This window comes from Myotis brandtii, unplaced genomic scaffold, assembly GCF_000412655.1.
Source record: "Myotis brandtii unplaced genomic scaffold, ASM41265v1 scaffold48, whole genome shotgun sequence".
Lineage (NCBI taxonomy): Eukaryota > Metazoa > Chordata > Mammalia > Chiroptera > Vespertilionidae > Myotis > Myotis brandtii.
The window spans coordinates 7,723,226-7,739,850 of record NW_005368341.1 but is presented as its reverse complement, the minus strand read 5'-3'; the positions used below and the strand labels follow the sequence as shown (position 1 = coordinate 7,739,850).

At 40.0% G+C, this 16,625-nt stretch overlaps 1 protein-coding gene across 6 annotated transcripts in view; it reads left to right on the top strand.

Annotated features, from left to right (window-relative positions):
• CDK14 (cyclin-dependent kinase 14) overlaps positions 1–16,625 on the top strand; it is a 516,851-nt gene that overhangs the window by 435,452 nt on the left and 64,774 nt on the right. For 5 of the 6 annotated variants that reach the window (XM_014547610.1, XM_005876105.2, XM_005876106.2 and 2 more), the window contains exon 13: positions 348–491. In XM_014547610.1, coding sequence (XP_014403096.1) covers positions 348–463 — 116 coding nt within the window. In that variant the 3' untranslated portion in view covers positions 464–491. Of the gene's footprint in view, positions 1–347; positions 492–14,029; positions 14,159–16,625 lie in introns of those variants that run through there. The other variant, XM_014547609.1, reaches the window with a different exon arrangement.

Here is a 16,625-nt window from a genome sequence, read left to right as displayed (position 1 = left end):
CCTATACTGTATACTTTATGGATCAATAAAAAAATTTACAATTTTTAATTATAAACCTGTGTTTTCTATCAAAATTACTTCTTGCGTGAATTTTGGGACACCCTTTAGGTTGTTTTCACCAACTGAGCTGTGATTCTGAGGAGAAGACAGACTGTCCTGTCATATGTGTGTAAGTCTGTGTAAATGTGAGTGTGGCTGTGATTACTTGACTTTCAAAGGCCAATATATACTGTAATGTTCCATGTGCTAGCCCTCCAGAATTGTATCTCAATAACCATTTTTATTAAAAAAAAGATAAGAAATACATTGATAAATATGTAAATGATAACTTTTCATTCTGTCCACAGTGTCTTCTATTTTTACCGTCCCAAATGTAAGATTGCAGCCAGAATCTGGAGAAAGCATGCGGGCCTTTGGGAAAAACAATAGTTATGGCAAAAGTCTATCAAACAGCAAGCACTGATGAGCACAGCGTTCTCAAGAGAGCACAGGTAAGATGGCCCACTTTCCTTGGAAAATAATATTGAGTAGATGTCAAATAGATCTTTTAAGTGAAATAGTTCAGGTTTTTCCCCACCTGACAAGTCTCTTATGTTCATTATGGCAGTCACCCCCAGTTCTACTGAGGAGACGTGCAGTTAGTCATTTGCATATTTTCAGGCATTTCTGGATTCTAACCAAAATTGTACTTCATTCATATGGTCTGAAACAAGCCATTTAGTCAGAAGCAAACCATTCTAACTATTCACACATTCTTCATTGAGGTGAGAGAAAGGTTAACCTTGGGCTGAATCGAAGCCACAGACCTGCTTTGTTTGACCCACACCATTTATTTTTTAATCAGTTGCTCTCATTTTAAAATGGGGAGATTTTACACAATGTCTGGATTTCTGGCTTTTCTTGAAAGATCGGCAGCTCCATCCCATGCCCACAATCCAGCCGGAAGTGAGTGAGTCTGACTGAATGCTGGCCGCCTGCCTCGGGAAGGACATGTGCTCTAGGCTTTGCTCAGCTGCCACGTGGGCCACGTCACCCATTTCTGATCCCTGCCAGGCCCCTGGTACAGACCTTATCAGGGTGAAGTTTCCCTTTGTTTCCTGTATGAGACTGTGACTGCCACTATTCTGCAGATAGGGAGCGTAATCTAAACAGGGCCATCGCTGGGCCTGTCAGCCTGTCCCCGTCATCACACATGCTTCACAGAAACAAGCATAGGACAGCAACTTCTGAAAAGCCTGTGCCTCTCTTTTATTGCCAGATGGAAGTGTCTGGGTTTGGGGAATTTTGTGCCCGTGTGTGTGTGTGTGTGTGTGTGTGTGTGTGTGTGTGTGTGTCTATTATATATCTTTTCCTTCAACGTCACGAAACGCTCTCAAGCAAATAGAGAACCAACTTTGCTGTGGGGAAAGTTTCTTATTCACTAGTCCATGTTTGTTCCTTGCTCATGTGGATGTTCAGCAATTCGGTGTTCTAGTGAACTGGAGGGTGGGTACAGCGTGGCTGGCGCTCCTCTTCCTTCCTCTGTCTCTTAACGGGAAAGAGGTTAACAGGCTGCATTGTTAGCCTGGCAAAGAGAGCGAATTAAATTGTCCACCTTGTCTTGTGGGTAGCAGTGAGACCCTTCACTCGTCAGGTTATTTCTCCCTGTTGGATGCAGTTACCTAGAAGCACAGCTTCACTGCCCCGCAGCCTTTGTGCTGCCATTCTGAATTTCCATTGGTCAGACAAAGAGCAGGGCTGAGTGTTTGACCAGCGACCTCCTGGTTCTGAGAGTGGTTTGAATGCACGAGGTTGCAGCATAGACTTAAAGTATTTAACCTACATTACCATAATGAGGGCCCTGGCTTTATAAATCCTTTAGCCAATTCAGTAGAACAAAACAAAAAGCGGACTTTATTTGGGCTGCTCTCTCATACACACATGCACACAAGCAAGTTTGAATTTCAATTGCAAGGCTGTGTTCTTTCTTCTCTGCTCTTTTGAGAGTTCTCCGGCCTGAGCCTGGCCAGTCAAAGCTGTTAGAACATGTGTAGATGAGGTCAGCTTCTCCTTGTAAAATCAAATCAAACTTACAGAACACAGCCTAGCCTGTGAGGATTCAAAAATTAATTGAAAAGAGATTTTAAAAGCTGCTCAGAACTGTGCTCATCAGTATTTAAAAGTCTTTTAAAATGTATTTTCTCTGCAGTATATTTTTTAAACTAATTTAAGGTTATATCTGCATGGTAGAAGATCTTCCTCTAGAATTATTTGATAACACAAATATCTTCTCTATGAATTTTGTCATTTTACATCAACTTGTAAAGCTTTAATATCAGTGTTTTTGTTGTTCTCTTCCAAATTTAACTACCTCAGCTTGATTAAACATTATATTAAGAAAACATCTTAAATTTTTATTTTCTCAGAAAAGCTGCATGGAGACTGGCTTCTGAGTTTTCTGTCAGCAGAAAAAGAAATCATTTTAATTTCTCCCCTTAGTGGGTTTTTAATTTTAATCAGATGGGGCCATCTTAGAGATAAAAAATATGTAGCCTATATATTGTCCTAAGACATCCTGTACAAAAGAACTTAGTCTGACCAATAGTTGAATATCAAATTGTAGACATGTTGAGCAAAAAAAATCTAAATAAATATAGGTATTCATAGAGAAAAACATGGAATTTTCTATATTTTAATTTTGTTTTTGATGAATTAACTGTTTAGAGCAGGATGTGGCATTTTAACTTTTCCTCGAATGTCCCAATTCTTTGTAAAGCCCAGAAAGGTTGGGAAGGAGAGGGAGGGGGAAATGGTTGGGGGCCCTAATAGACTAAGACTAGGCTAAGGTCAGCATTTCCCCATCTCTCTTGAGAGTTAGCCGGAGGGAAGTGCATTGATTCTCTTCTGTTTTTGAAATGACAAGGACTGATAGGCAGCAGTCTTTCAGGCCCTAATTTTTCCCCAGTCCCTCAACGCCAAACTGTTTCTGTACTTGCATGCGAAGGTCACTTCATTATTTCGTTAATAGTCCTGGATTTGCATAAACTGGATAATGAGAAGCATTTTCCTTTGCAGCAGAAAGCAATTTTGGTTTCAGGGTCCTGCGACCAAATCAAATGAAAAGAAAAACCAAACGCTACCTGAGTTAAACATGGGCTAGTGCCACCAGGTGACCAAAAGACTGTGCTTTCTGCATTTTGTTATCCTCTAAAGATATTAACAGACTCAAGATCTCATAGATTGTCCCCACTTTTTATCACCATTGAAGAGTAAAATCCTCTTAATGTCTGAGGGAGCCTTCAGTGTGCATGTAAATTTTCCCCAAGGAAAAGACTAGGAGCTATATTGAATACCACATCCAGTAGATTCACTTACATTTGCATACCCTGATACCAAACACAGCCCTATGTTGAGCTTAATTTCCAGTTTTTCTAAACAGACAGTGTCTACTTCTCTTTTTGCTGAATACAAGAAATAAGAGTGGCCTCTAATCTGTTAGACAGATGTCTTCACATTTTATTCTGAAATGATATATGCTCATTAGGGTACATCTCTTTTCAGTGAATCAGCTGGTCTTCAGACCCTATTAAATTTGTAATACGTACAAATTTAATATCTGTCTGTCTAGTGCATGAAAACATTGTATTTGGTTCAAGTGTAAGAAGTTAGCTGCATGCAGATTTTGGTGACCTTCTCCTTGCCTTATAGAGTATTATCTTTGCTAATCAACGTTATTTAAGTATTATATGACAATGAGACAAAAAAAGTGTTAGGCTCTCTCCGCTTGATTTAGTTATGAAGCAATAACTAAAAGTAGTCTTCCAGGTAAACAGGATGCATTAAACTGGATTCAATCAGTATAAATATGTGTCAATTCTAGATGATAGCCACCTAAGAGAAGCTCAGTGTTTGAGGAAGAGAAATTCTCAAATGAGGAAAGAGGTGGGTAGCAGAGGGAGAGGGACAGAGAGGGACCATTGAGAAGGACAGGAAGAGCTGTGCCCGGGGACAGGAGAGACCCGGAGAAAGTGGGCGTGGGCTATTTTAGGGGAAGGAGACACAGATTTCCTCAGCTAATGGTGGTCTTTGTTGAGATTGCTCGGAGTGGGGCGAGCGGGGGGAGTAAGGCAGAACAAGCTGACAGTCCACATAGGTGCGCAAACACTCAGTGCCCCTTAGAATCCCATGGGAGCTTTCGTTCTGCCGTCTGGACCCTGGTAACTGCTCCTGGAGAAACACCCACCTACTCTCTCCTTTATCCTGTGACACTGTGGCAGCTCACTGGTTCTGTGCCTGCATCAACTCACATCCCTTTCATCTTCTCCTCACCTCCTGGCTTCTGCAGCCTTGTTTCCACTTATTCAGGAATCCTGCCCATTGTCATTTCCCTGTCTCTTTTTCTGTGTTGCTGAGATCTTTTCCTCAGACTCAGTCCCTCCTCAGAAGCAGTTCTGATCGGGGTCGTCATCATTGTGAAGTAGAGAACAGGCTGTTTTTTCAGTCACCCCAGAAGCCACTGGCTGACTAGACCACCCTTGGTCAGGCACTGAGCCCTGATCCAGTCAGCTGAGCTGGGGCCTAGATGGCCAACCTTTACTTAAGGAACCCCTCAGGAGAGGGCTGAAGCACACTGTGTAGTCTGAAGGTACCTTGCCTGGCACTACCAAGGAAGGAAACCAGCCAGTACAAAGGGGCACTCCAGTTTTCATGGAGTAACAGCATCCTCATTTGTGTGATATTTTTGACTAAAGGTCTTTTTTTATTGCTTAAAGTATTACAAATAGTAGTACATATGTCTCCTTTTCCCCCTATTGACTTCCCCCCAGCTTCCCCTACCCCCGGCACATGCCCTCACCCCCATCCCTAGTGTCTGTGTCCATTGGTTATCCTTATATGCATGCATAGAAGTCCTTCAGTTGATCTCTTACCACCACCCCCCCAACCCTCTCCTGCCTTCCCGCTATAGTTTGACAGTTGGTTCGTTGCTTCTTTGTCTCTGTATCTATTTCTGTTCATCAGTTTATGGAGTTCATTATATTCCATAAATGAGTGAGATCATGTGATATTTATCTTTCTCTGACTGGCTTATTTCGCTTAACATAAGGCTCTCCAGTTCCATCCATGCTGTTGCAAATGGTAAGAATTCCTTCTTTTTTACCGCAGCATAGTATTCCATTGTGTAGATGTATCACAGTTTTCTAATCCACTCGTCTTCTGATGGGCACTTTGGCTGTTTCCAAATCTTAGCTATTGTAAATTGTGCTGCTATAAACATAGGGGTGCCCATATCCTTTCTGATTGGTGTTTCTGTTTTCTTGAGATATATATACCTAGAACTGGTATTACTGGGTCAAATGCCAGTTCCATTTTTAGTTTTTGTGGAAACCATAAAAATCTTAGAAGAAGCCACAGGAAGCAAAATAGCAGACATTTGTCGTAGCAATATCTTTACCGACACAACTCCTAGGGCAATGGAAACTAAGGAGAAAATAAACAAATGGGACTACATCAAAATAAAAAGCTTCTGCACAGCAAAAGAAACCATCAACAAAACAACAAGAAAGCCCACTGCATGGGAGAACATATTTGCCAATGTTATCACCAATAAGGGCAGGGGCCCTCAAACTACGGCCCGCGGGCCACATGCGGCCCGCCAAAAACATTTATCCGGCCCGCCGGGTGTTTTTGCCGCCGCTGCCTGTCCTGCTTAGCAGCCGACTCGTCCCAGGCTCGCAGTGCGCATGTGTGGAATGTCTGAGGGACAGTGAACTGGCCCCCTGTTTAAAAAGTTTGAGGACTTCTGGATAAGGGTTTAAGCTCCAACATTTACAGGGAACTCATACAACTTAACAAAAGGAAGATAAACAATCCAATCAAAAAATGGGCAAAGGACCTAAATAGACACCTTTCGAAAGAGGACATACAGAAGGCCAGGAGACATATGAAAACATGCTCAAAGTCACTAATGATCTGAGAGATGCAAATCAAAACAACAATGAGGCACCATCTCACACCTGCCAGAATGGCTATCATCAACAAATCAACAAAGGACAAGTGCTGGTGAGGATGCAGAGAAAAGGAACCCTCCTGCACTGCTGGTGGGAATGCAGACTGGTGCAGTCACTGTGGAAAACAGTATGACGTTTCCTCAAAAGACTAAATGTCTTTTTAAGCCATGTTGTATTTTCACAACTTTAGTCACAAAAAGAGACACTACCAATCAGTACTTATCACAATGTAAGAAATTCAAGTTTGGGATCTAACTTTCTTTCAGCAGCAGGAAGGCTTCTGATTTTTTTTTTCTGTAAGAACTTATTTTCTTCATGAACCTGCAAATTTTTTTCAAACGACTACAATTTTATTGTCTGTTGTCTCCTGTGGTTGACAAGACTAGTTCTGGAAACAACAGAGAGAGGGGGAAACAAAACTCAGTGTTTCTTAAAGGTTTTATCTGAAAGAATCCCTGGTTTTTGTCATTCCCCCTTCATTGCTGCAGATTAAAAATACATCTTATTCAGGAAATTGACAGTGCTTCAGACCACAAATGCAGAATGCTGAGAAGAGGCTGGAATGTGGTTTCGTTTCCCTGCCCTACCTCCACCCCCTTTCCTTAGTTTCCCTCTACCCTGGAGAGTCTGTTATCTCCTCTAAACGGAAGCAAATTAGTAGGCTAAGGAAGTTTGTCTCTTCTCTCCTCCCTCTCCCTTCTCTGCCTCTCCACTTCTCCCTGTGCTCTGCACCATCACCACCAACCCTGTGAAGGGGTTAGCAAAGGACTCTAAGGCCTTTGCTACCTAATCTGCTTAATTATGTCCTGGGAATGTGACAAAGCAGAGTGAAAGTAAAGTTAAATATATCATGCTTCATCCAGAGTACATTTTTAAGCATTCATTTCATTTTTTTCTATTGACATAATTTCAGATTTATAGAAAAGTTGCAGAAATAGTAAGAATAGTACAAAGAATTCCTGATACCCTTTCCCCATTTTCCCCAAATGTTTGCATTTTACTACATTTGCTATTCACACACACACACACACACACACACACACACACAGGCATGCACAAATGTGTGCACATGCACATTGTTTTTCTAAACTATTGTTTTAACTCACATGACACTCCATTACCTTTAAATATTTCAGTGTGTTTTTCTTAAAAAGAATTCAGAGTGATATTTTTAAAACTAAAAATAATAATAGTTTTTGCCCTTTTCCTTTTCCCTTCTCCGATTGAGAGTTTTTAAAAGCAAAAAGACTAAAAGACAAGAAGCGTTTTATGTTTCACAGATTGGTTCATCAGCCATGGATGCTCAAAACTTGGCTATATTTTTGTGATTCGGTGTTTCAAGTCAGATGATCTTTCAAAGTGTGTGTGTGGGGGGTTATGAATAAAAACTGCAACTTGTATCGCTGTCTTTTTAAAACCCAAATTAATTTCTTAGGGACTATTTAGCCAGCAGCATAATATGAGTGAAGCTTTCTTGTAAAAAATAGTAGACACGGGATGTGATGTGGCTAGTAAGCAAGATGTCTGTTAGAGTGCTTGGCCACACTGTTATGAAGTTAGCAGTCACATAGATTATAGCAAGCAGTTACAATCAGCTCAGGCGCTCGATTTTCCTTTTTATTTCATGGCGAGTCTTATGAATTTGGGATACAGAGGGAATCGTCTATGCCCTAAGTGCACTGTATTGTATTATTAATACCAGGGTAGCAGCTGAGTCCCACTAGACAGTCTTTGTGGTCTGTGGATACTCTAAGAAGTGTCTGAGCATGAAAGGAGGCTGTTTGAGTTGAAGTGGGCTGATGGTCTGAGATGACATTTGAATGCATGGAGGACAATGTCTAAATGATAATGTCGGGAAGGGAAGGCAAAAAGAAGCTTGAAACTATTCCCATTGTCCCATGATGCTCATCACTCCTCCTGAGATAGTCCTCACGTGGGAGCTTTGTCTGGGTAGAAATGGGGAGTGGGGTCAGGGAGGGGTGCACACTGGGGCTCTGGGACAAAAGCCAGGGATTCAGGGCCTTAGACACATTAAAATTCTAGACAGATAGCAAATGTTATGAAAAGCTCAACCCAAATGTATTTCATGTCTAACAAAGTTAAACATTTTAGCTAAATTATTACAAGTATAGTTAACAAAATGTTTGCAATACACTGAGATGCTTCTATGAAATAAAGCTTTTAAGAACATCAAATCAATTGTGCAAATGAATAATTTACCAAGTCTCTTTTGGAATTTTGGATAGCTGTTTCCTACACACACACAGGCACACGCACACAAGCACACGAACATACACACTCTGTATGCTCACACAGCCAATAGAATAATTGCTAGGATAGCATCATAGATTAGTCAAAGGGTTGTTTTCCACCTATGGAAATAATGCACAAACTCTCAAACAAAAAAAAATACAAAAGTTGGAGAAGTTGATGGAAATTTAACTCATAATAAATATCACCATATATGTCAAGCATGGAATCAAATACTGTGGCTGTTGCCCTGGCCAGTGTGGCTCAGTTAGTTGGGCACCATCCTGTGCACCAAAAGGTTGATGTTGGATTTCTGGTCAGTGAATATGCCTGGGTTTGGGTCAATCCCCAGTAGGGGCATGCAGGAGGCAGCCAGTGGATGTTTTACTCTTATGTGGATGTTTCTATCTTTCCTTCTCCCTTCCTCTCTCTCTCTAAAAATTAAAAATATATATATTAAAAAATACTGTGACTGTTAACTTCCATTTTGGGGTGAACTTTTTTTCTTTAAATTATCACCATTCTTTTAATGTAGTTTGCTTTATGTATACTGCCCTTGGATTTTTAATTGCTCTGGATTATCATTTTCAATGCAATTAGTAAAATGCCCTCAATTACATATAATAATTACTGTAAATGGGACTATTGGTCTAATTACTATAAATGGGGAAAGATGTGTGATTATCATGTGCAATTAAATCATGTACAGTATTTATTTCACATTATTACATAGAGTGGTGTAATGATTAATTATGTTGTATCATTTCTTGGTCAACAAATCTACTTTATATTAAAATACCTAGAATTGTGATCCATTGTCAAAGGTCCATATACCTGATCTTTCTTCCTAACATCATTGAGCTACTCTGTGGGCTGAGAACCCACCAAATAACTTGCACAGCAAGAAAATCTAGAAGGGAAAATTTTTTTTTACCTCATTAATAAGAATGCCCATGTTTTCACTGTTAAATCCTCCTTGAGCCCAGTGCCATGTTCAACCATACCTGTTTGTTTTTATGTAAATGAGCATAAATCAACACCCCTAAATGATGGTAACATTTAAAACATGCCTGAGGTGGGGTGGGGGGAGGTCTTCCTTCACTGTGGCAAACATGATAATCACCCCTAGTTTACAAATGCACACTTAACGAGCTTATAGCACATAATTAATTCTGCGAAGGTTGCTGTTTGACAGAGAGGGATTGTGGGAATTGCATATTGATAGTGGCAGGAGAAATACATCTATTTTCTCCACGTCAGGTAGGGTGTTCTTGTGTTCTTTAGAAACTGGCACATCTCAGAGGTGTTGCTCTCGAAATGATCTCAGGATGGAAAGAAATCAGTAATTACAGAGCCAGGCATTCAGTTGTGTCCTAATTTTCCCACCAGTTTTTCAGTGTTTCAGCTGCCTCGGAGACTTAAAGTATTCTCATTAGGTAGCTGCAGAGGCAGCCGCTTGCCTACTCCCTCATTCTCTCACTCGCATTTCTTTCTTCCACCCACCCCCCCATTCCTGCCTTGGGAGTGACTGTGAAGATCATTTGCTAGAATGATTGGCAGGCTAGAGGATTCGATCAGATGAGTTCCTCTTAGCGCAGGTCAAAAAGGCTAGTTAACAGGAGCTGTCGAAAAATGCCAGCAGCATTCGAAATGGGAAATGTCATGACTTCGAGGCAGGGGGTGCCACCTGGAACAGAAAGCCCCCAGCTCATTAGCAAGTTACAGGATGTGGGCTTAACTGGAGGGAGCAGAGAAGGAAAGATAATGCCCAATAGGAAAAATGATTGTGAAGTGGAATTGATTTCATGTATAATTTGTTTATCACTAGAGGGGACAAATGCTGTCCTTCTGACAGGAGCAGCGGAGTGTGGACTATGAATGAAGCCACTTAGCATAATCTCCAGGTTGAGCTTTGGATTTAAAGAATGCAAACTTCTTTATTCTTAACTGTGGAAATGATCAGGTCATGTTACATTAATTAAAGCTGACATACTCTCAAATGTTTTATCTGGGCGATGTGGCAATTCAACAGAAACGGAGATGGGCAACTTTAGAAAATAAGAGGGATTTTTTTTTCCTCTGCTGGTGTGGAAGACTAGCTCAGTTGCATACTGAATTCTAAGAGGGCTGTGGTTAGCTAGGCTGCACCAACCCAGCCCGGCTCCCTGCTTCTTATGCAGTCATTTACAGAGGAGAGTATTTGCCTTTGGGGAGATTGAGATCTAATCCATGTTGAAATATATTTGTATATTTTAGAATATGACTGTATTGTATTTTGGTACAATGTTAAAATTTTAATCTGTTTTTTCTTTAAAGGGGGAGGAAGCTTTCCAATTCCATTACTGCCTAGTTGTCAGTTCATCTAGAATTTGATATTTTATCATAGAGTCAGCAACTTACAGTAGCCATGTTTACAAACAAAAGGAAGCTACAGAGATATCCTTACAGGAAAAATTAAGCTGCAGTTTGTAAAAGGAGAATATGGTGGCAAAACAGAAAATAGTGTTGCCTAGTATGTACTCAAACTGAACTCCAAATTTAAAGGTTCCAGTATTTTTACATGTTAAAGGGGCTTTAGTGTAAAGCCCTTTTCTACATAAATTGCAACAGAAAATGTTTTTTTTTCTTTTGATAAGAAACTTTTATGGTATCATTTATCTTTTACACGGACATCTTCATTTGTTATTTTAAGTCACAAATGCCACAGCTGCAAGTCTTTCTGGCTGAGCACGAAAGGATGTTTACTTAGCATCCAGATTTTGGTTAAAACATATATTTTCAAAATGTCTTTGCCTTTTCTCTTAAGTATTGAGACAGTTTATGAAGCTGTTATGAAATAGCCAATGCTTGTTTTATCGAGCTGCCTCAGACTGCTGTCTTCAGTGAAGAGGAATCTTAAAACCTCCTACTGAAAACACTGGTGGAAAATTTATTCTGTTCTGTATTCAACATAAAAAGCTTAGCAATAAGCTACTGAATATAGCTGTCAAGATATACTCCGTTAGTTTGTCAAATCTAAAAATTTCAACATCAGTGTGAATCCACTCATCCCCTCATTTGGGAGTTTTATTGTGTGGTCCAAAAGCTGGCCTTTGAAAAAAAACATTATGATGATATACTGTCTGAAATGGTTCATCTGAAGTTAAGATTTTTAAAAAATTCTCCCACAGTAACTCAATTCGTTAATAACTGACGGATTTGTTAGAGAAATGAATAAATTATTTTGAGAGAAAACATTGTCAAGAATATGTTTTTTAAGTAAGAGCATTGGGTCTAAGTTGTGTCCAAGTGAACTTCCCAATTTTAGACTAACTTTAAGTAAGATGTCCTTACCTCTCAGGATGGGCGAGCCAGAGGCACCTGGCGGTCAGAGCCAGGGCGAATGGTGGCCTTTGTCTCCTGCCCTGCCCCCTCTCCTGCCCACCTCTTTCTTCATCGCTGCCCTCAGCTTGGCCTTCCAAAGTCTGCACTGCATGCAGGGACTGGGCAGACTCTCTACTAATCTTGCATCCTTCTCAGTTAATCCCCTCTCCATGAACTACAGTAATAGCTGGTACATATTGACACTTTCCTAGTTATCATTCCCTGTGTTGAATCTTTCCACAGTATGGATTGAGTGACCTTGTTGTTAAAATTTCACCTTCAGATTTGTGGGTTCCCCTAGGAAAGGTCCCTAGGTGCCAAAGAAATGGCATCCTTACAATTGTCCTCTACATCAGTAGTTCTCAGTGTGTGGTGCACATACTCTGGGGGTCCCCAGAGACTTCATGGGAAGTCAAAACTGCTTTTGTAATAATACTGAGATGTTCTTTGCCTTTTGAACGGCTGACATTTGCACTGTAAGGATGCAAAAGCTTGGCAAGGAAAACTGCTGGCTCCTTAGCATGAATTGAGGCAGTGGCACCAAACCATATTCCTAGGCACTGTTCCCTTTACCATCACACCATGGTAACTGTTTTAAAAAGCCAGTTTCAGTTAATAATGTTCTAGACCCTCACCCGTTTGGCTTCGTGGATAGGATAGAACATCAGCCTGCGGACTGAAGGGTCCCAGGTCCGATTCCAGTCAAGGGTATGTACCTCAGTTGTAGACTCGATCCCCGGCCCTGGTCTGGGCTCATGTGGTAGACAACCAATTGATTTGTTCCTCACACATTGACGTTTCTCTCTCTGTCTCTCCTTCCTTCCACTCTCTAAAAATCAATGGAAAGATATCCTCAGGTGTGGATTAACAACAACAACAAAATAATAATGTAATTATCTAGATGAAGAGGTAAAAATAATTGATTTTGTTAGATATCTCCCTTTGAGTAAATGTTCTTTAGTGTTTGGTGTGACTCAATGGGTAGTTTACATAAACCATCTCCATGTAGACCTCATTACCATGGCTGTTTCAGGAAAAGCTCTGGTGTAGGTATTTGAGTTGCAAGATGAACAAGTTGTTTTTTATTTCCTGAAACATGGTCTTCACTTGAAAGAATAACTAGCTGACAAATAAATGTTGTTATTTAAATGGGGGTATTTGGCAGACATTTTCTTAAAAGTAAGAAAAATTAAGTCTATCACCCAAAGCAAAACAACTCATAGTATTTGCTGCCAATGATAAAATTATTAAAGCTTTCCTTAGAAAATTAGAGTTTGGGGAAACTTTAGAAAACTGTATTTGCCACTATGAGCTGACAATTTCCCAAACACTTTTCAAGTGAGATGGGTGGTGATATAAGCAGATGGGAGTTTTTGATATTACGTAGTTATAGCCAGAACAAGGTTCAACTGCCTACCAACGTGAAAACCAAACTCGTGAGACAGATGCTGGTAAAAAAGAAAAGAGGCCCTGACTGGTGTGGCTCGGTCGGTTGAGCATTGTCCCATGCACCGAGAGGTCACAGGTTTCATTTCTGGTCAGGGCACATGCCCAGGTTGTGGGCTCGATCCCCAGTAGGGGAGTGCGGGAGGCAGCTCATCAATGTTTCTTGCTCATCGATGTTTCTATCTCTCTCTCCCTCTCCCTTTTTCTCTCTCTAAAAAATCAATAAAAACATATTTTTTTAAAAAGAAAAGAGTTTTATCTAAGTGCTGGCATCTTGAGAAGATGGGGAGGGATGCTTGTTCAAACCCCTCTTAGCATTTCAGTGCAGGCAGGGGTTTTTATAGGGAGGGAGAGGTAAAGCAGAACAAAGAGATCAGGGGGAGGGGCTGTGGACATACAGGCAGTGTCCTTGCTGGTCCCCATATGGATTATTAATGCCAGCATAGTGGAACTGGTAAGTGCTAGCCAAATTCCTGCAGTTGGGCGATCTGAGTCAACCGAAGTCATGCTCAAGGCCATTTTTGTACAAGCAGGAACTGGAACTGCTGGTACCTACAATATGCTTTTACGGAAACTGTCAGTATGAGTTGCTTTTATCAGTTTGTTAGTATATTTTATTCTAATTCCATTTCATGGGTAGTCAGGGTAGTATAAAGTTTTTATTCCCCATTACATAGTGAAATGTGTCAACATTTGAAAGGTCTGCATAACTCATTGAACCAGTGTTTTCAAATGACCAATGCATGATTTAGAAAATCATTGCATGAATAAAATATTCACTACAATTGTAAAATAAAGCAATAGATTTTAAAGTAACAGGACACCAAGAATTCATTAGATATGGTTTCAGATTTCCCAGTGCAACTAACCCTTAAGAAACTACCACTTGCTGAGTTTTGTTGTAATATAAAAGAAGAATATATATCTACAAATATCTGAAAGGGCTATTAAAATATATTTTTCTTTTCCAACTACCTATATAGAGACCATATTTTCTTCAGTTGCTTCAACCAAAACATGTCACAGAACAGATTGAATGCAGAAGAAGATATGAGAATCCAGCTATCCTCTGTTCAGCCAGACATTAAAAAGATTTCCATAATAAAGCAGTGCCACCCTTCTCACTAATTCTGTTTGGAAAATATAGTTCTTTTTATTCAAATAATGTTTTTATATTAACATGTAATGAATTTATTTTTAATTAATTAGTAATTACAAATATGCTAAATATCAATAGCTATAATCCATGTAAACAAAAGCTCTTTTGGGGTCCCCTATAATTTTTGAAAATATCAAGGGTCTTTAAGACCAAAAAGTGTGAGAACCACTGCTCTATATCACTCATGCTATGCTGTATCTCTAACATGCTAATTATGTTGGTAACATTTTCCCCCGTGAATAAATTACTGTTCACTAAATTTTTTTTCTGTGTAAAATTATTCCACTTCTATCCATCTAATTGAATATCTCAGTTTTTCTGGGGGTACAATGGATAAAATTTCTATTCTTGTGTTCACAGGTATACCATCTGAAAATTACAATAGAGTATCATTTGCTATGCTGTTGATGATTAGTAGATTAAGTGTTAAAAGACCTTTGCTATATATTAGTTGTTTGGGCTGCAACTTTTCCTTTTTTTATATGCATTAGGTTTGACCTTGCATGGAGAGACTCTGACTATAAAACACCAAGTCATCAGGCCATTTTCATAGATTTTTTTTTATAGGACTCAGGACTCAATACAGTGCCTTGATCAGACTCAGCATAAATTCAATTTCTTTCAGGAGAAGGGACTCATGTTTTTCTCTACCCACACAGTAGGAAGTAGCTCATGGAAATCTGGGTGAATTTGAGATTCAGAATTAAAAGTTACTATTCAACATGGTTAGCAGTCAGATTAGGGCTCTTTTTTTAACTCTTCTTTTTGAAACACTTGTAGATTTATAGCAAGGTTGTAAAGTGAGTGTAGAGAGCTATACCCTTCAACAACTTTTAATATCAACAACCTTTATATCCATGGTACATTTATCAACTTAAGATATTAACATATGTCCCTTCCTATTAATTAAATGGCAACTTTATTTGTAGTTCATCTGTTTTCACACTCATGTCCTTTTTCTGTCTCATGACTCCATCCAGGGTACCACATTGCATTTAATCATAGTCTTCTTAGTCTTCTGTGGTCTGTGGTAGTTTCTCAATCTTCCCTTGTTTTTTATGACCTTCATGCTTTGAAAGAGTACTGTTCAGGTATTTTATAGAATTTCCCTTATAATGTTTTCTCCTGTTATACTGGGGTTATGGGTTTTGGAGAAGAATAACACCAAGATGTAGTGCTCTTCTCATCACATCCTGTGAGGAAGTACATGATAGCCAACATGACTTATCACTGGTCATGTTGACCTTGATCACTAGGTTAAGGTAGGTGAGGTTTTAAAGCCCAGGTGATACCCAGAAAATGAAATCAGAGAGGCAGAAGTCTGGGACAGGTTCACAATCAAATGGGAGGAATTCAAGATGAGTTACTAAACTGAGGACAGAGCCACCTGATGTCAGATTCAGAAGGGAGACAGAGAAATTACTCTTAAGACTCAGACTTGCTTGAAAATGGACAGAAATGGAGAAGAGGAGTCACGCACAGAAAGGACAGTGTCCGAGTTAAGAATCCTGAGATGTTCCAGCCTCTGACTAGGGATCCATGGTAGAATGTAGCAAGATGTCTGACAGTGTGCAATATATTTTGTGAACATGAATAAATGTATGTCTGTTTTACAAAACATGTTGGAAACAAAGCCAAAGCTCCAGCTTCTCTGTATTGAAGTCCTCTGTCATTTGTCTGTCTTCCTCACCAGAATCTAAATCTCAGAATACAGGAAATTTGGGTACTGTTTTATCCTTATTTCACTATAATGTCTCCATCTCCTAGTATGGAACACAATGCCCATCAAAATAGTTTTTTAATGTTGACTGAATTAGCGAATATTTAACTAACTCACCATACCATAATCTTCTGTTCTTTCAACAAGTTGTGGGTTTTTTTTTTTGAGCAGCCATTATATGGGTATTGTTGTAGGCAGCAGTGAATAAGATAGTTTCCAGTGTTAAGACAAAATTTTTTTTTTAATTTTTAAAAACATTTTTCAAATACAGTTTACATTCAATATTATTTTTGTATCAGTTTCAGGTGTGCAGCATAGTGGTTAGACAACCATATACTTTACAAAGTGATCCTCTGGTATTTGCACTACCCACCTGGCACCATACATAGTTATTACAATACTAGAGGCTCGGTGCATGAAATTTGTGCACATGGGGAGGGGGGGTTTCCTCAGCCCAGCCTGCACCCTCTCCAATCCGGGACCCCTTGGGGGATGTCTGACTGCCAGTTTAGGCCCGATAAACCAGCAGTCGGACATCCCTCTCACAATCCTGGATCACTGGTTCCTAATCGCTCACCTGCCTGCCTGCCTGGTCACTCCTAACAGCCCCCCACCCCAACCTCGTCGCCCCTTACTGCCTCTGCGTGCTGACCTGATCACCCCTAACCACCCCCCCCGCCAGCCTGGTCATCCCTAACTG